We start from the raw sequence: 19,332 nt of genomic DNA on the forward strand, positions 1-19,332 counted from the left end.
TATTTCATTATGGTTTTTAAAAAAAAAAATCTTAAAACAACTTTATGATTTTATAGTTCGCCTTGATAATTGCATTATTACATATGTGACGTATTAAAATACTACTCCTATATTGGAGGAACTTGTCAAGATATGGTAACATCACGTTTCAAAACAACAAAGCTCCAAAAAACGAAAATTAGTTGTAACATTCTCTCATGTAATTATCGTTTTATCATTCCTTTCTAATCCCATGTTTCATTAAAAATCCATTACATGCATATGTTTCTATTTATGTAAAATAAATGATTTTCAAGATTTTATTTATAATTAGTGTGTCCTACTTTATTTTTCAGAAACTTTATGCAATTAAATAATGGTTTATATTCTTTAAAAAAATCTCCCTCCAAGAAAAATCCAAAAAATGAAATAATTTACAACATAAAAATATACAAAAATAAAATAAAATAAAAAAATCACGCCATCTTCATCATCTTCCTCACTTACCCTCACCACACTATCACCCTTTTTAAACCAAACCCTAACTTACACAGAAAGAGAAAAATCAAAAAAAGAGCCATGAATCTTCTTCTACTTCTCCTCCTCCTCCACATTTCTCATACCTTCACCGTCGCTAAACCAATCACAGAACTCAACGCTCTTCTCTCACTCAAATCCTCTCTCACCGGCGACGACCACTCACCACTCCTCTCCTCATGGAACCTCTCAACAACAACCTTCTGTTCATGGACCGGTGTCACGTGCGACGTATCTCGCCGTCACGTGACCTCTCTCGACCTCTCTGGTCTCAACCTCTCCGGTACTCTCTCCTCCGACGTATCTCACTTACCTCTCTTGCAGAATCTATCGCTCGCTGCTAATCAGATCTCAGGTCCTATCCCGCCGGAATTCTCAAACCTCTACGAGCTTCGTCTTCTCAATCTCTCCAATAATGTCTTCAACGGTTCGTATCCCGATGAACTCTCCTCTGGATTGGTGAACCTCCGTGTTCTCGATTTGTATAACAACAACTTAACCGGACACTTGCCGCTCTCAATCACGAACCTGACGCAACTCCGGCACCTTCACCTCGGTGGTAATTACTTCTCCGGCAAAATCCCGGCGACGTACGGAACCTGGCCTGTTCTCGAGTACTTAGCCGTTTCCGGAAACGAGCTAATCGGAAAAATCCCTCCGGAGATCGGAAACCTAACGACCCTTCGCGAACTCTACATCGGGTATTACAACGCTTTTGAAGACGGTCTTCCACCGGAGATTGGGAATTTATCGGAGCTCCTACGGTTCGACGCCGCTAATTGCGGTTTAACCGGAGCGATTCCGCCGGAGATTGGAAAGCTTCAGAACCTAGATACGTTGTTTCTTCAAGTGAACGCGTTTTCGGGACCGTTAACTTCAGAGCTGGGATTGATTTCAAGCTTGAAATCGATGGATTTGTCTAACAATATGTTCACCGGCGAGATTCCGACGAGTTTTTCAGAGCTGAAGAACTTAACGCTTTTGAATCTCTTCAGGAACAAGCTCTACGGTGCTATACCTGAGTTCATCGGTGAACTGCCGGAGCTTGAAGTGTTACAGCTTTGGGAGAACAATTTCACCGGTGGTATCCCTCAGAAGCTAGGGGATAATGGTAGATTAGTGATTCTTGATCTCTCATCCAACAAACTCACCGGAACTTTGCCGCCGAATATGTGCGCCGGTAACAGGTTAATGACTTTAATCACTCTCGGCAACTTCTTGTTTGGTTCTATCCCGGATTCGCTTGGCAAATGTGAGTCTCTGACCCGGATCCGGATGGGTCAGAATTTTCTCAACGGGTCGATTCCTAAGGGGCTTTTCGGGTTACCTAAATTATCTCAAGTGGAGCTCCAAGACAATTACCTCACCGGAGAGTTACCAGTAAGCGGAGGCGTGTCTAGTGACCTTGGTCAGGTTAGTCTGTCTAATAACCAGCTCTCTGGTTCATTACCTGCAGCTATTGGAAACTTCTCCGGTGTTCAAAAACTACTCCTTGATGGTAACAAGTTCGCTGGTCCTATTCCGCCGGAGATTGGGAGGCTTCAGCAGTTATCTAAGTTGGATTTTAGCCACAATCTGTTTTCGGGTAGGATCGCACCGGAGATCAGTCGTTGTAAGCTGCTAACGTTTGTTGATCTGAGTCGTAATGAGCTATCAGGTGATATTCCTAACGAGATCACTGGTATGAGGATCTTGAATTACTTGAATCTTTCGAGAAACCATCTCGTTGGTTCGATACCTGTGTCGATAGCATCAATGCAGAGTTTGACATCTGTTGATTTCTCTTACAACAATCTCTCTGGTTTAGTTCCAAGCACTGGGCAGTTCAGTTACTTCAACTACACATCGTTCTTGGGTAATTCTGATCTTTGTGGTCCGTATTTGGGTCCTTGCGGCAAAGGAACTCACCACTCTCATGTTAAACCTTTATCTGCCACTACGAAACTGTTACTCGTCCTAGGATTGCTCTTTTGTTCAATGGTGTTTGCTATAGTGGCCATAATCAAAGCTCGGTCCTTAAGAAATGCGAGTGAAGCCAAGGCATGGAGATTGACTGCTTTCCAGAGACTAGACTTCACTTGTGACGATGTCTTGGACTCCCTCAAGGAAGATAACATCATCGGTAAAGGCGGTGCTGGGATTGTCTATAAAGGCACTATGCCTAACGGTGACTTAGTCGCTGTCAAGAGATTAGCTACAATGTCCCATGGATCTTCCCACGATCACGGGTTCAACGCCGAGATTCAGACGCTAGGAAGGATCAGACACAGACACATAGTGAGATTGCTTGGTTTTTGCTCTAACCACGAAACGAATCTCCTAGTGTATGAGTACATGCCTAATGGTAGCCTAGGAGAGGTTCTTCATGGCAAAAAAGGAGGTCATTTACATTGGGACACACGTTACAAGATCGCTCTTGAAGCAGCCAAAGGTCTCTGCTATCTCCATCACGATTGTTCCCCGTTGATCGTTCATAGAGATGTCAAATCCAACAACATCCTCCTCGATTCCAACTTTGAAGCTCACGTCGCTGACTTTGGTCTCGCCAAGTTCTTACAAGACTCCGGCACTTCTGAATGTATGTCCGCCATTGCCGGCTCCTATGGCTACATCGCTCCAGGTACTCACATTAGTATTTAATCAAACACTTGGTGAATGTAAAAAAATCTCTGAAACTATTTTGTTCCTTGACTTGCAGAGTACGCGTATACATTGAAGGTAGATGAGAAGAGTGATGTGTACAGTTTCGGTGTTGTTCTTCTAGAACTCATCACCGGGAGAAAACCAGTCGGAGAGTTTGGCGCCGGCGTCGATATCGTTCAGTGGGTTAGAAGCATGACGGATTCAAATAAAGACTGTGTGCTCAAAGTAATCGATCTTAGACTCTCTTCCGTACCAGTTCACGAAGTAACGCACGTCTTCTACGTTGCGTTGCTATGCGTTGAAGAACAAGCGGTGGAGAGGCCGACGATGCGCGAAGTCGTTCAGATTCTCGCTGAGATCCCAAAGATGCCTCTAACGAAGCAGCTGGAGACGGAATCAGACGTGACGGAGAAAGCTCCGGCGATGAATGAATCTTCGCCGGATTCAGGAAGTCCACCGGATCTCCTCAGTAATTAGATTTTCCTTGTCTCCGACGTCTCGGTATAAAAATTTTCAACTAATGACATTTGGAGTTAACTACTTAATTTAGCCCCTCCTTCTCTGATTCGGTTAAGGCAAACAAGTCTCAGTGGTTTAAAAACTCTCAAAGTCTCAAGGTTGTATCGTTTCTACTTTCTATTAACGTTGCCACAAGTATTCGAGTAGTTTTATCCTTTGGTAGGAATTTTGTAATATGTACATTAAGGTTTGATTCTTAATTAGTTAAGAATTTTATTTGGTTTAATAATCTCAAGCAAACACTGTTTTTTAGTGTTTCCGTTGTCTTTAAATGATGTTGGAATTTGGGACATTACATATTCCATTCTCACCTTTGCTTTAATTACCCTTTTGGATTGTATCTCATCGTTGAAGCTGTTGTGTCACAACAAGACATTCCATGTGAAAGAAAAACACAGAGAAGGGGGAAAGTAAGGTATGAATGTGTGTGTGTGGGACTGAAGGTAAGGGGGAGAAAGTGAAAGCTCACTCACAATTTCTAGAATTATTGCAAAATGTATGGGTAGTGTCTTAATGAATTCAGATGGTCCTAAGATTTTTTTCCAAAATCTCTTCCCTTGTCTTGAAGCAAAAATCTAATTTTAGTAGAAGCATTTATGACAACTCATTCTCATTAATTATAAGCCATATATTCAACTTTGATTTTGACCCATCAAAAACCATATCCTTAGGTGTTGTTGCTTTCCTTGATATCTAGTAATTTCTTCGATAACCATGACTGTAATTTAGAGACGAAAGAGAACAATAGGAATATTAGTTAATGATTTTTTGGATGTATTATAAGCTTCTACCATTTTTGGGCCGAGGTCCATCACAACTCGATCTACTTAAACGAATGTTAGATACATATGCAGCAAAGAATATGAAGGGGAAGAAAAAGAACAACAAAAAGAGCTATATATATATATATATATATATATATACTCTGATGATGTTTCAGAAACTAGAATATTTGTAGTTTTGTGTTTGAATTGGAACGTTTGTTTTCTTTCTTCAGTCTACATTGGTTTTACGAAGACATTGTTATGTCACACCATTTGGTAAGAGAATCCAAAATGCTGTTAATACAGATTCGTTCCGCTTCAGAAATCAAGGAAAGTTCAACATACCAAAGAAACAAAACAAGAGCAATAATCCAAAAAGAGTATTAAACAAAATAGAGTAACATCACATCTCTGGACTCTGAATATAGATATACCCGACGTCGTTTCACTAGTTCAGATAATCTTCCACCCTTCTTTGTGTTGAGTTTTAGGCTCGTTCCAGATTGTTTTGGGTTAGGCCCATTATATACCTTCAAGACGGGATTGACAAAAACGCATGAAGCACGTGTTCTTTTGAACGTATCTAAGTCGTTGGTGAAAATGGTGAGCAAATCAATCATTTTAGTTTTATTGTATTTTGCAAAACCACTTTCGGTCTTACATTAATTTTGAGCTTTATTTTTATTTTATTTTTTCTCTTGTATTATCACTCATTTTCTTCTTTCTTTTTTATTTTTTTTTTGTCAAAAACTCTCACTTTTCTTTGTTAATCTTTGTACAATTTCTGATTTCTATTTTATAATTCATGTCTTTCCTAGTGGAGTATTAGGAAAAAAAACCCACAAAAAAGAACTATATTTTTCTCTTAGTCAACTACAAAAAAATATCCTAATAAAATAATATCTTACACAATCAATCTTTTCCTTGTAAATATTTGGACTACAATTGTTTTCTATGTTTGTAATTACACCAATATTCTTCCTAAATTCCAGTTTAATTCCAGTTAAACCGATTAGTAGATTAATATAGAGTAAATAAATTAAATACTAGTAAGGTTTATTGAATCACTGATTAAGTTATCTTTTTATTAAAATTATATCAATGGATTCATGTGTGTGGATTCTAATTTATTTGGACACCAAAATCTTATTATATAAACTTTAGTTTTCAAAGTTAGTAATTCATATAGTCGCGACATGTGTCAAGTATATCGATTATATTTTGACATAAGTAAAAAGAAAATTTATTTAATAATTATTAGGAAAATTAAAAATCTTAAAAATAAAAGGATTAGGATTAATATTTTTTAAAAGTATATAAAACCAAAAGTAATATATTATATCACTAATTCTAATAGAAAACTTATCTATTAAATTAGTAATTTCAATAGGAAAATATGTGCAATTAATAAGAAAAATATTTGCAACTTAATTGCAATTATTATTTATTATAATCATATAGTAAAAAGAAATTTATACAAAAAACTGATTAAAGTATAAAAAGGTTTAAAGTGTTAAAATTAGTGATTAACATAATATAAGAAAAATAAGATAATCAAAATAATAAATTAATGTAATTTGAAAGGGTAATCAAAATAATATATATATATATTATATTATATATTATATATATATTATATTATATAATCAAAATAACATATATATAATATATATATATATATTATTTAATGTATATATATATTATATAAAGTTGGGTTTTGAAAGTTAGTCATTAACAAGATTTTGACACATTTCAAGTTATTAATCTGAGATTTTGACATGTGTAAAAGTTACTTAACAAAATTTTGACATGTGTCAAGTTATCAATATCAGATTTTGACATGTGTAAAAGTTAATATTTAATAGGAGAAATTTGATTACAACAAAAATAACATATGTTTATCCAATTACTTTTTTCTTGAAAATATATGTATTGCTATTTGCTAACATCATTTATAAAATGACATAAAACTTGTATCATTTTCTAAGTGATGTGAATATAAATTAATAAATACATCAATTATTAAGAGAAGTAAATTTATATATTTGTATCAATATTTTTAAAGTGATGTAAATGATTTAGATTTGCATTGGTTATAATGAATGATGTTATACAAATTAATAATAGTATCGATTATTGTAATTGATGTTAATATCTTTTTTTTATCAGTTATTAAATGTAATTTAAAACAATATCATTTAGTTTGTGATACTATTTATGTGATATAATATGTTGTTTTTTGTAGCGTGTTTTGAACTTTATCATTCTGCTGCTTGAATATTAATGAATTTACTTTTACAAATTAAAAAAGAAAAAGTTGTGCAAAAATGTCTCCAAGTTGCAAGTAAGCAATAACTTAGGTCTCTTACTCTCTTACACACAAAAATCTGATCTTACAATGCTTTAATGATCTATATGTTTCAGGTACTTGAAGCAATTCAAGCAACCTCCTTAGATTCATTTCATATCAAAAAATTTAATTTATGCAAAGAAATAGTTAGCTTCAAACATGGGCGGAGCCAATATAGGATCATGTGGGTCAAATGATCCTGGTGAATTTTTAAAATTAGTTGAATTTTTAGGGAAAAAATCAAATTGACCCTAGAAAAATAGCACAATTGACCCTTACAAAAAAACTGAACTATATAATTGACCCCTTAAATTTTTTTTTGACCCTGATACACTGATTTCCTAGCTCCGCCACTGGCTTCAAAATCTCTTACTCCCTTGTGGAGTTTTGCTTCATTATGTAAATTCAAGACTACTCTAAGGCTTTGAAGTTTGTGATTTAACCAAAGCTTTGAAGTTGTGATTTAGTTGTTATCTCAACTCTTTTGAAATTTGAATAACTAAGTTTTATTGATGATTTCTTGTGATGATGAGTCTACTACTGGTGTTGTGGTGACTGAATTTGGATTTGGTCAATTATGTGAAAAATAATATTATTAAATTGGTGTTTTGGTCATATAATAGTTGATTTAATGTGTTTATATCGACATTTTCTAGGTGGTGATAAATAATATATTTTTAACATAAAGTATATTTAGGTGTAAAAAAAATACACTTTTAATAGTAACATACATAAAGATTTGTAAATAGATATAAATCAGTGTATTATAACAAAAAAAAATTATAAAAAACGTATAACAAATTTTAATATATTTTTGTTAAATTTAATTAATTTATAAAATTTAAAACACATCGGACGGTCTTCATCTAGTTATATATATTTTTTGATTTAAAAATAATCAAATCTAATGTCAGTATATTTATGTATCATTATAAACTATTGGAATAATATTTTTAATTTGGATGATTGTTAATACCCTCCAATTATTGTACCTTATTATTATTATTTTTTATTTTTAAATCTTATAAAAGAATTGATTTACAACAAATAAAACTGAAATAAGGTGTTGTTAGGGTAAAGACTAAAAAAGCAAAAAAACGAAACGCACGAGAGAGAGAGAGAGCCTCCTCCTCCGTCTCCCCCCCACATTGTCGTCTTTATCAAAGAAGAAGAAACACATAAACAAACACTTGCAAACATTTTCAGAAGCAATGGAGAGAGCAGTAATCTCCCCGAGTCTTAATCAAAATTACCTACTTTGTCCTTCACGCGCCTTCTCCACGCGTCTCCACTCTTTCTCCTCCTCTACTCGGAACTTATCGCCGCCGTCATCTTCCTCCATCAAGGTCAACTCTTTTTCTATCTCTCTCTCTCTCTTGCTACTGTTTTATCGATTCCTCAAAATGTTACCATCTTCATTTTTTTTTTATCTAAACCCATTTCTCCGATGATTATATCCACAGCTTCAGCATTCTTCGTCTTCTTCCTCTGTTTTGTCAAGTGTCAGCAATGGTGGTGCTTCTCTTACTCGATGCAACGCTGTGCTCTCCAATTCTTCCAGGTTTGTTATGGAATCAGAATCAACATCTCTTTGGGGGTTATTTGTTCCAAATTCATCCAGGTCCACTTTATATATGTTGTTTTTGTCTAAATTAGTAGTACGGAGGTGTCTGAATTAGCCGATATAGATTGGGATAACATTGGATTTGGGCTTAAGCCGACTGATTACATGTATGTGATGAAATGCAACATCGATGGAGAGTTCTCAAAAGGTGAATTGCAACGTTTTGGGAACATTGAAGTCAGCCCTTCTGCTGGTGTACTCAACTATGGACAGGTTTCTTTCTTTTATAGTTTTCTTCTTCAAAGTCATCTCCTTTACTGTTTAACGAGCTTAATCTCTGTGGTTAAGGTTAAGTAATTGAAAATATGTGAGAAATTTTGTCGATTTTGTTTCATAGTTTCTTAAAGTCCTGTCCTTTACTTTACTGTAATTAGTTCAATGAAAAGAGTTTTAATCTATGTTAGTCGAGACAAATTTAGGAGGTTGAGGTAAGGATATGTCAGATTTTTTGACATGGTTACACAATCTGTCAACGAGTCTGATCTCGTAGTTGCTATGTTAGTTGCATATAATGAGGATTTGATGATGAGAGATGCCAAGAGTGTTTGTGTGCTGGTTGGAATTTAGGATTACATGAGTCTTATTAGTTCAAGTTCTTCTTTTGTTTGTTTGTAGGGATTGTTTGAAGGGCTAAAAGCTTACAGAAAGGAAGATGGTAATAATATCCTCCTCTTTCGTCCTGAGGAGAATGCAAACCGTATGAGAAATGGTGCTGAGAGGATGTGTATGCCTGCTCCATCCATTGAGCAGTTTGTCGAAGCTGTGAAAGAAACTGTATTAGCAAACAAACGTTGGGTAATGAATCACACAGTTTTATGTTTTTGTCCCGATATGCAGAGGAAATTATCTATATCTTTGTTTGATGTTATGACTGTAACATGTGTGTTGATGTCTTGTTTTTAGGTTCCACCTCTAGGTAAAGGTTCTTTATATGTGAGACCGTTGCTTATGGGTACAGGAGCTGTTCTTGGTCTTGCACCTGCACCAGAATATACTTTCATTATCTATGTTTCGCCTGTCGGGAACTACTTCAAGGTCTTTCAGAGTTCCTCTTTAGATCAATTCCATATATCTAAGATAAGATTTGTTGTATGTTTCTCCTTTTCTCTAAATGATGATACGGATTTATATTATGCTGTCAGGAAGGTGTCGCACCGATCAATTTGATTGTGGAAAATGATTTTCACCGTGCAACTCCTGGTGGTACCGGAGGTGTTAAAACCATCGGCAATTATGCTGCAGTAAGTAAAAGCTGATTTTTTGAATATATTGATTACCAGGTTTTGTAACTAACACATACAACTCATAATTTAGGTACTGAAGGCACAGTCGATTGCAAAAGCTAAAGGATATTCTGATGTATTGTATCTTGATTGCGTTTACAAAAGATTTCTTGAAGAGGTCTCGTCTTGCAATATATTCATCGTAAAGGTAAGGAAAAAAACGAATCTTTCGGAATCTGATGATGCCTTGTAAAGTCTATAAGATGTCTATCCCTTTAGCAGTCTAAATTTCTAAGGCGTAGGAGATGAGATTATTTACCAACATTTTTCTTTCTCAGGATAATGTGATTGCTACTCCTGAAATAAAAGGAACCATTTTACCGGGGATTACAAGAAAAAGTATAATCGACGTGGCTCGAACGCAAGGGTTTCAGGTAATCTCTCTCCCCTTCTTCAGATTCTCAACAATACTCGCATCTTTAAAGTGGATCATAGCACTACACTACTGGCTTGTGATCACGGTGCATGTTTATTTGGTATCAGGTGGAGGAACGGAATGTGACAGTGGATGAATTATTAGAAGCAGACGAGGTTTTCTGCACAGGGACTGCTGTGGTTGTCTCTCCAGTTGGAAGTGTTACCTACAAAGGCAAAAGGTAAAGCCTTTATTTCTTTGTATCTCCCATATTAATCAAAAGCTAAACTTAAAAAGCGGTAAAGCTTTCGCCTTTTTTTTTTTTTTTTTTGTATGTCATAAGAGCTTTTTTTTGTTTTTCTGAAACGCAGAGTGTCTTACGGAGAAGGTACCTTTGGAACTGTGTCGAAGCAACTCTACACCGTCCTGACAAGCTTGCAGATGGGTCTGATTGAAGACAACATGAATTGGACTGTGAATCTGAGTTAAGCTAGGCAAAGTGCAATTGTCAGTTCGGCTTCTTGGTTTTGCTTTTCATTTCCTATGGTCTGTGATTCTGATTCGTGAGAACTATAAGTTGGGATTGTTTAGAATCTGGTTTATCTAATACTTCAGATCTTACGACTTAGATGGTTCAATATCTGTAGATGTTGTTACCTCATTACAAATAATCTTATATTTACATATTTGTTTTTGATTACATGTTTACATATATTTGTTTCTGATTACATGTTAACATCCAATGGTTTTCCTCAAGTCTACAGCACTATTTCTGAGACATAATTGATATCTAACATCAGATTTAAACCAGAACTTATCAGTAAGCAAAAAGTAAAGGAAATAATAACAAGCCTTAATCTTAAAGTCTCTAATTAGCAGCGTGGACTTGGACTTGGTATGACTTGAAAAGATGTCATGATTATCTCATGATTACGAGATGATAACATGTCTTATCTACTAGACAGACTAAATATAAAAAGTAGTGAGGATGACTTGAATTACTGAAGTCTTATAATGTAGTAGTTAAATAGAAAAGGAAAAGAGATGGTGTGTTTTTTTCATGGGAACAATTTTTTTTTATAACCATTAGAGTACTTCCAAAAGACTTTTATTGGGTCCTTAATAAAATTATAAAAGTAGCCAAAAAGACCAAATTATTGCAGATTGTTTTTTAAAAATATGCCTACTCAATATATTCAAACCTCTTCACGTAGCCTTTGGATTTTTTTTTTGTTGGGTTAATATTCGTATTAATAATAATAAAAAGCTATAATCATCCTATCGTTCTAAGATTATTAATATTCATATTATTATTTTTTTGGTCAACAACATGCATATATGCTTGTTTAAACTTGATTAGTAATCTAATTATATCATTATTACAAATCAATAGGCTATAAGGTAGATGTTTATATTATTTTTATTTTTTTACTTCAAAAACTCCATATATTATTAATCAAATTTGAAAAAGGTGGTCCACGAGCCGACTGTTTGCAGCCACACAACCTCATAGAGTTTGCTACAAGAAACATTTATTTTTTTCTTGAAGCTTTTACTTTCTAGACCTGGCTTTTCAACTTAGTTATGCTTGATTCAGTTTTTTACCAAGGTTGTGTTGTATGAAAATAGAGTACCCTGATTTTACCGTGTACTGGCCTGAATTTGTTGAGGTTGTCCCTTGAAAGGTAAAGCTCAATAAAGAATTGTTTAACCTCCGATGGCGTCTTGCTAGAAAGGTATGATATAAGGATGTTGATAGTGTAGTGAGTCACAAAAGAAGAATCCAACAAAGCAACATCTCAGTCAACCTGAAAAAGAGTCAGATGACTTTTCAAGTCAACAACAAAGCAACAGAAACACAAACATATGCAATGCAAGCGAGGCTTTTGTAGATTACCAAGCAATAGAGATTATGTAGAACTAACACATGCAATCCGAACTGAGCCTTATAAAAGGTGTCTGTCAACGCCAGGCTCGAATCAAATAATTATTGGGCGCCCTATGCTATATTGAAGGTTTAAAAAATTATAGACTTAGATATTTAATAATTAAAAAAATAGACTATATTTTACAATTATCTAAAATTTTAAGACTCTAAAATGTAAAGAAAAAAAGATAAAAAAAAAAAAAAAACAGGACCAGTGTACTGACATTCATCCTGGACGTTCGGTCAAAACCGAAAAAACCGAACCGGACAACCCGAAAATTTTGGTTACCTGGACAAACCAAAGAGAGTAAATCAAACCGTTCGGCGCAACTGTTTTGGGTAATCAGATTTCGGTTCGGTTTGGTAATCGGACCGATCGGTTTTATTAGAATCTGCAGCCATATATAAGCCTAACCATAAACCATTAACCCTAGTTTTGTTTTGAGAAAAGCTTCACAAGTTCATTATTCTCCGATCTAATCAATAATCATCACATCTCTTTCTGTTTTATCAATTCATCTCTTCTACATCCTCTTTCATTCTCTCAAATCTCTTTCGCAGTTAAGAAAGAACATTTTTATCAGAGATTCAACCTGTAAAATTTCTTAAAGGTAAACTCTTCTTCTAGGTATTTAATTGATTATATGTTTGATTCTTTGTTCTGTAATTTCTTCCTATGTATTGATAACTTCTTATCCGATTTGGAGAACTCTAGGGTTTGAGTTTCAACTTTTAATCTTATGGATCTTTTTAACTTTGTTGTGTTTGTGTTCTTGTCGTTGTAAGTTAGATATATCCATCCTTTATTAAACTTTTCTATTTTCGTTGTTATAAAATCGAAATTATTGTTCTTTGCTGTTTGATGATTTTAGTTCTACTGGTTGATGTAATCGATTTTCATGATGGTAGGGGAAAAATGCATGCCCAAGATCTCTCCAGCTTTGCCGTCTCAGCTCAGCTCGCCGTCATAGTTCGCCGCTGCAGATCATCATTTTTGGAAAACCCTAATGGATCTGTCCATTTGGACTTGTAACTATTGGACTTAGTTTGTTTTTGGACCGGGTATATGAGGTCTATTGTTATTTTGGTGGGTTGTAAATTTTTTTATTAATTTTGTCCATTATCTTAATTTTTTTTTTGTTTATTCGGTTCAAATTAACCGAATTAGAAAAAAATTCAGTTTAAATTCGGAACTGATTTAAAACCTAATAACCGACCCGAACAAACCGAGTACCGATTGACCCGAACTGAATTTAATTTCGGTTCAATTCGGCAGAATTTTCCAAAAACCGAGTTTTCTCAAAACCGAACAAACCGACCCGAATAACCCGAATCCGCCGAACGCCCAGGGCAAACTGACACACCCAACACACCCTTAGACCATTCTCATCGCTACAACACATGGTGTGTTCTTAAGGGTTTTAAAATAATAAAATTTTTGAATAGTGGGTACAACTGTTCTTAAGAAATAGAAAATTGGTCTTCTGCAAAAACTGTTGAATGGTGTGTTCTTAAGTGTAGACTATTATTTAAATATTTTAACTTCCCTAATACCATTACAACTGATGTAGCGTTAAGGATGCCCGTACAACCGGCCTTTAACAGCAAGTATCTCATGTTTTATTTGTGGAAAGTAAGACCTGTAGAATTGGTTGGAGAAGGCAGAATCCTGATAAAAGCAGAGTTCTTATGATTTTTGTGTGTTTTATATATTATATGAAAATTGGAAAAAAGAGATGGCCTACGAAACGAGACCAATTCCTACCAATGGGTAATGGTTTGAAATCTTCACAAAATTTCCCTTAACTTTATAAAGCTCAAAACTTTATTTACTTTTTCAGTGATAAACTTTATAGTTCTATATAAAAATGACATATATAAAGTGGAAAAAAAATCTCAATAAACCACTTATGACATTATTTGTCCAAAGTGTTTTTTTGACTTTTAAAACTTTTATGTCAAATCTCAACGTAAGTCAACCTTTTATGTTCCTCGAGAAGAGTCGGTTATTAAGTTTAACTAAGAAAGACAGTAAATTAGTTAATTAGTATTTACAAAATACCGTCTCAATTCATCATATTTTATCAAATCTGGGATTTGATATGGTTCCGAAAGATGAACCGGATATGGACAGTTCCAATAAAATTTCATTCTTAAATAAAATCTATTTTCTGATTTATTTCATCTACTTCATTAACGGAAGAGGATAGGTGCAAGTACTAAATTTCTTTGATTTTTTTAGTTGATGAAGGAAAGACACTTATCAAGCCTCCATTTATAGTGTGGAAACGGAATCTCGCCATCAGTACGAACTGCATGATAGTATACTTTGTTTTTTCATATTTGGTTTGGTTTTATGATATTCTGAGTTTTTGGATATAGATAAAATGAGTATATTCAATTCAAATCTGTTTTTTTTTCTTTAATTATGGATGAACACTCGTAAGTCCTAATAACAATTATCACATAAAAAACAATTTACTACTAATTATTAATATATTATATTTGTATCACATATCTATATTTTACATATAGTTTTGACGTGACACATAGACTTTGAAACACCCAATAATATATAAAGATCCACCCTTTTGAGCTTAGTCAGTACAAATCATTATTATTAAACGAGTGAGTAAACAAATCATTACTATTTTGTAAACAAATATAAAAACTGATTAATTGCAATTGTTTTTCAGCAACGATGCCAGATTGAACGGAAACGATTTGAATTCCATCTCTAGAATTTTGAGTTCACTCTATTGCAAAATCACTCACAAAAATCCAATTGGAAAGAGATTGTTTTTGAGTTTGACGAAGATTTTCTATATGATGCACAAGTAAAATATGCTAGTAAAACAATAAACTTCATATTTTTGCAAACCTTAGAATAATCATGAAAATTAGAGAAAAGAAAATATTACAAATCAAACATCACTCCCCCCAAATTTTTTTTTGTAAGTATCATTAATCCAACCAGCCAAATGTGCATGTTGTATATTGCATAGTTAGATATTAATATTTCCAACCTCGGATGTTTTCTAATTTCATAATTAGAACTTAAAATTTTTCAGAATGTATACCACACCGGTATATCAGCCTTCTGAGTCCTGAATACTTTTGACTACTTTTTATAGAGGAAAATTATTAAATTCTGTAAATTATTTTTGGATGTATCCAAGAACAACCATATATCATGTTTTTCATTATGGAGTTATACGTGGAAATGTTCGTCGTGATTGTTAAAATCACACCATTTCTAATACAATAGAAAGTTAATTGTAACATGCAACGGAAATAAATAAACAAAATGCTACGTGATGATGATTAGTAAGTAACTGTGTAGTTAATTCATATATTTCAGTTAAACAGTCTAATTTGATAAGTACTCTATAATCTATAAACAGTAACTGTATTCTTTATTATTGTTTTAAACTAGGATAAATTAGTTTACCTGATACGGGGTAGAATTTCTTCGGTTTGGCAATTTTGTTGACCTACCATAACGAATTTTGTTGATCTAGCCAATTTTGGTACCCATCGTTTCATTTTCAACCGCAAAGACGTAGTTAAAAGACCCTCATAATGTATATATATTTTGACCAAAAAAAAAATGTATATATATATATTTACTTTATCATAAGTAACTTTAGTGTAAAGACTAAAGTGCTGTCAATTTTTATACGTAGTGAAAATAGTGGCCTAAAGCAATTTTTATACGTAGTGTTTTCTAAATTTATGAACTATAAATTATATAATTTTAAAAGTTAAAAACAAAAGATAAAATAAAAATAATGCCTATTTGGGGTTCGAACCCACTAACTTGAATGCATTTTGAGCCTACATAACCATCTTGCTAAGAGAAATTCTTTAATAACTACTCCAAAAAACTACAATATAACATGTGGCCTAAAGCAGATGCTGTCAAAACCATGTAACTGTTTTTCATGATTTGAAAGACAAAATAATTGAGTTTGAACGTATCGATATATTTAGGAAGAAATGAAGAGAAATTTCTTTGACGACTTGCGTGTGCAATAGTCTTCCTTATCTTTTCTGCCATTTCTCACTATTGTATAAGTATTTAATTTTGTTGGATTACAATAATAACATTAAAAATTCCCAAAAGTTACTTTTTGGTTTTTAATTTAATTTTATTTTAATTTTATTAAAACTTCCCTACTTTTTGACATAATTTCTTACAAAGACTTTTTGACATCTCCTCCAGCTATTATATAGCCTCCTTTTTTCTTTTCTGCATTCACATAATATTTTCCCTATATAGCTTACGCACCATCATACCCACCAACATATATAATCTTTGTCATAGAGAGGGATAAACAAAGGCAGATATCAAGAACAATACCAAGATCAAGAACAAGACTTCACTAGGAGAAGGAGAATGGGAAGAGCACCATGCTGTGACAAAGCGAACGTGAAGAAAGGGCCTTGGTCTCCTGAGGAAGATGCAAAGCTCAAATCCTACATTGAAAAGAATGGCACAGGAGGCAATTGGATCGCTTTGCCTCACAAGATTGGTATTAATACTTTTCTAACTATTTTTAAGTTCATAGTAGTATCTTTGATGATTCTGATCTATCTCTCTTTAGTAAAGAATAATTGATAATTAAATTAAAGAGGCTTTTTGTTTATATAATCATTTCTTGGTTGGTTTAATTAAGGGTTGAAGAGATGTGGGAAGAGTTGCAGGCTGAGGTGGCTTAACTATCTTAGACCAAACATCAAGCATGGTGGCTTCTCTGAGGAAGAAGAATACATCATTTGTAGCCTTTATCTTACCATTGGTAGCAGGTACTATTCATATACGTTATTCATGTATATATCGTCAAAATATCTTGAGGAAACTCTTTTTTTTTTTTTGGGTGAAAATCTTGAGAAAACTCTTAATTACGTAGTTATGTGATGATGTTTAAAGGTGGTCTATAATCGTTGCTCAATTGCCGGGACGAACAGATAACGATATAAAAAACTATTGGAACACAAGGCTTAAGAAGAAACTTATCAGCAAACAACGCAAGGAGCTTCAAGAAGCTTGTATGGCGCAGCAAGAGATGATGGTGATGATGAAGAGACAACAACAACAACAACAACAACAAATTCAAACTTCTTTCATGATGAGACAAGACCAAGCAATGTTCACATGGCCACTACATCATCAACTCGTTCATGTACCAACTCTTGTCATGAATCAAACCAACTCGTTCTGCGACCAAGAAGATATTAAGCCAGCGATCATGGTCAAGATCGAAGATCAAGAACTGGAGAGGGCAAACCCTCATCATCATCATCAAGATTCGATGACAAACGCTTTTGATCATCTCTCCTTCTCTCAACTCTTGTTAGATCCTAATCATAACCACTTAGGATCAGGAGAGGGTTTCCCCATGAACTCGATATTGACCACCAACGCAAACTCTCCGTTGCTTAACACAATTATTGATCATCAGTGGTTCGGGAATTTCCAAGCCGAAACCATCGACTTGTTCTCAGGAGCCGCCACAAGTACTTCGGCAGATCAAAGCACCATTAGTTGGGAGGACATTAGCTCTCTTGTTTATTCCGATTCGAAGCAATTTTGTTAATTAACTATTCTCAACATGAACCGTACGTCATTATTATTAATTGGGGTAATAGGGTACGTGTATATTAGTATATATATATATGGAATAACGATCTATTTTCAAAACTTTTTATTGATATGTCTATGTAGAACTCCTACAAGAGAGATCCTAACGAAGTAATCGCATTCACATACTTGACAAAATTTTGTTATTGTTATTTTTTAAAAAGTAAGAACTTTGTAATGTGCATGTTATATGGGATCATCACGTGTTACGTTTCCAACTTTCCATCTATATATATAATGATAATACATATTGGGCAAAGTGTATTTATATATTCCATTTGTCTCACATAGATTGATGTTTCAACACTATCACACTTAAATTTTTTTTTTAAATTTTATTTGTAAATTAATTTATAATTACTTTTTGGTGGATAGAGAAACCATAAACTAATAGACAAATGACATGTGTCAAAAAGCATAAAGTAGTATAATTGTTTTAGTTTTTTATTCTACAACATGAATCTTTGAGAGACAAAAATAAATCCTAAAACATAAATGTATTAGAGACAGACGGAATACATTTTTTTTTCTTAAATGATGCTTTTGGGTTCTTGGCACGTATATATATGGTCGGATCGATCCACATGTATGTGGTTGGATTCATTGATTGTATGTTGATCATCCTACTTTTTCGAATAATTGTTGTATAATTAGGATCCCCTCGGATTCGTTAGGGTTATTACCTGGATGTCGGATTGTGCAAAGCATTTAGCTGGAAACCATATTGATGTTAATAAAAATTAAGAGTTAATATATATATATATATATGGATTTAATAAGGTTAAGAATACCTAACCATTTGACAAAAAAGAAAAGTTTTGATTACCAAATAAATGAATGTGTGCAACTCTGAACTTCTCAAAGACATCACCTCTCTCTCTCTTCCTAGCAAGTCACTAGTCTGTTTCTTGTTTCCTCACAAAATCAAATGATGATGTCATACGAAAATTCTGTTTTCTCTTACGAGTTAGGCACATACGTTTGCCTATTCAAAAATCAAATCAATTTGAGAAAGTCCTAAAGTGACACTGTCGCTTGAAAATATATTGTGCCAAAACTTGTATTTGTCCAGTGTAATTTTCGGTAAACAACAATTGAGTTCGCCTATATTATGTAGAAAAAAACATGACATTAATTTAAGAGACATTCCAAATTTCTTTCAAACATGCACAAGTTTATTTTTCCCGTTTATTGTTTAAAATCATCCAAAACTTGTGTTTATATGTAGAAGTTAACAGTATAAACACATATACCTTTTACCAAAAAAAAAAAAAAAACAAAAAAAGTATAAATACATATACGTAGAGAATAATTAAAAAGAGAAGATATATCTTTTGTTGATCTCAAACAATTCGTTCAGTCCTAGAAGCTAGGAGTAGACTAGACTTCACGGTTCAACACAAAAGAAGATATTATGTTTGATCTTCGTATATTCCCTTGTATAGGACAAATGGGATGATATAGAAATTAAATGACGTTTTCAAAGATCGTATTACAAAAAAAAAACAGATGGTGAAATGATCTTAACGCAGTTGCATGAGGTAAATCCATTTGTAGAAGATACTATCACACATGAGATCGAATTTCGGTTTCTACGAATATAGAAATTTGGCTAATGGGCCGGTCAGTTGTGACCCAATGGTTAGACAAAAAAAAAAACAAACAGATCAATTATAAATAAGAAAGAGAGTATTACGATACTAGTCT

The 19,332-nt window shown here is 33.7% G+C and overlaps 3 protein-coding genes across 4 annotated transcripts; all 3 read left to right on the top strand.

Moving 5' to 3' along the window:
* On the top strand, positions 481-3,907 carry LOC104780790 (leucine-rich repeat receptor-like serine/threonine-protein kinase BAM2). The gene is made up of 2 exons (XM_010505329.2): positions 481-3,136; positions 3,215-3,907. Exons 1-2 carry the CDS (start codon positions 559-561, stop codon positions 3,634-3,636), a joined length of 3,000 nt encoding a protein of 999 aa, XP_010503631.1. The 5' UTR covers positions 481-558; the 3' UTR covers positions 3,637-3,907.
* LOC104780791 (branched-chain-amino-acid aminotransferase 3, chloroplastic) lies at positions 7,896-10,740 on the top strand. 2 transcript variants are annotated; one of them, XM_010505330.2, is made up of 10 exons: positions 7,896-8,138; positions 8,256-8,353; positions 8,449-8,629; positions 9,032-9,211; positions 9,320-9,451; positions 9,559-9,657; positions 9,731-9,847; positions 9,978-10,073; positions 10,183-10,295; positions 10,426-10,738. In XM_010505330.2, exons 1-10 carry the CDS (start codon positions 8,004-8,006, stop codon positions 10,541-10,543), a joined length of 1,269 nt encoding a protein of 422 aa, XP_010503632.1. In that variant the 5' UTR covers positions 7,896-8,003; the 3' UTR covers positions 10,544-10,738. The 2 variants fall into 2 exon arrangements, with proteins under 2 accessions (XP_010503632.1, XP_010503633.1); XM_010505331.2 differs by having other exon boundaries at positions 7,897-8,138; positions 8,452-8,629; positions 10,426-10,740.
* Positions 16,265-17,676, top strand: LOC104780792 (transcription factor RAX3-like). The gene is made up of 3 exons (XM_010505332.1): positions 16,265-16,516; positions 16,661-16,790; positions 16,915-17,676. Exons 1-3 carry the CDS (start codon positions 16,381-16,383, stop codon positions 17,579-17,581), a joined length of 933 nt encoding a protein of 310 aa, XP_010503634.1. The 5' UTR covers positions 16,265-16,380; the 3' UTR covers positions 17,582-17,676.

The sequence above is a fragment of the Camelina sativa genome, chromosome 4 (assembly GCF_000633955.1).
Source record: "Camelina sativa cultivar DH55 chromosome 4, Cs, whole genome shotgun sequence".
NCBI lineage: Eukaryota > Viridiplantae > Streptophyta > Magnoliopsida > Brassicales > Brassicaceae > Camelina > Camelina sativa.

Coding starts and splice junctions, on each gene's coding strand:
- LOC104780790 (XM_010505329.2), top strand. CDS start 559: ATGAATCTTCTTCTACTTCTCCTCCTCCTCCACATTTCTCATACCTTC. Junction 3,137..3,214: donor CTATGGCTACATCGCTCCAG/GTACTCACATTA, acceptor CTTGACTTGCAG/AGTACGCGTATACATTGAAG.
- LOC104780791 (XM_010505330.2), top strand. CDS start 8,004: ATGGAGAGAGCAGTAATCTCCCCGAGTCTTAATCAAAATTACCTACTT. Junction 9,658..9,730: donor CCATCGGCAATTATGCTGCA/GTAAGTAAAAGC, acceptor CTCATAATTTAG/GTACTGAAGGCACAGTCGAT. Junction 10,296..10,425: donor GTTACCTACAAAGGCAAAAG/GTAAAGCCTTTA, acceptor TCTGAAACGCAG/AGTGTCTTACGGAGAAGGTA.
- LOC104780792 (XM_010505332.1), top strand. CDS start 16,381: ATGGGAAGAGCACCATGCTGTGACAAAGCGAACGTGAAGAAAGGGCCT. Junction 16,517..16,660: donor CGCTTTGCCTCACAAGATTG/GTATTAATACTT, acceptor GGTTTAATTAAG/GGTTGAAGAGATGTGGGAAG. Junction 16,791..16,914: donor TATCTTACCATTGGTAGCAG/GTACTATTCATA, acceptor TGATGTTTAAAG/GTGGTCTATAATCGTTGCTC.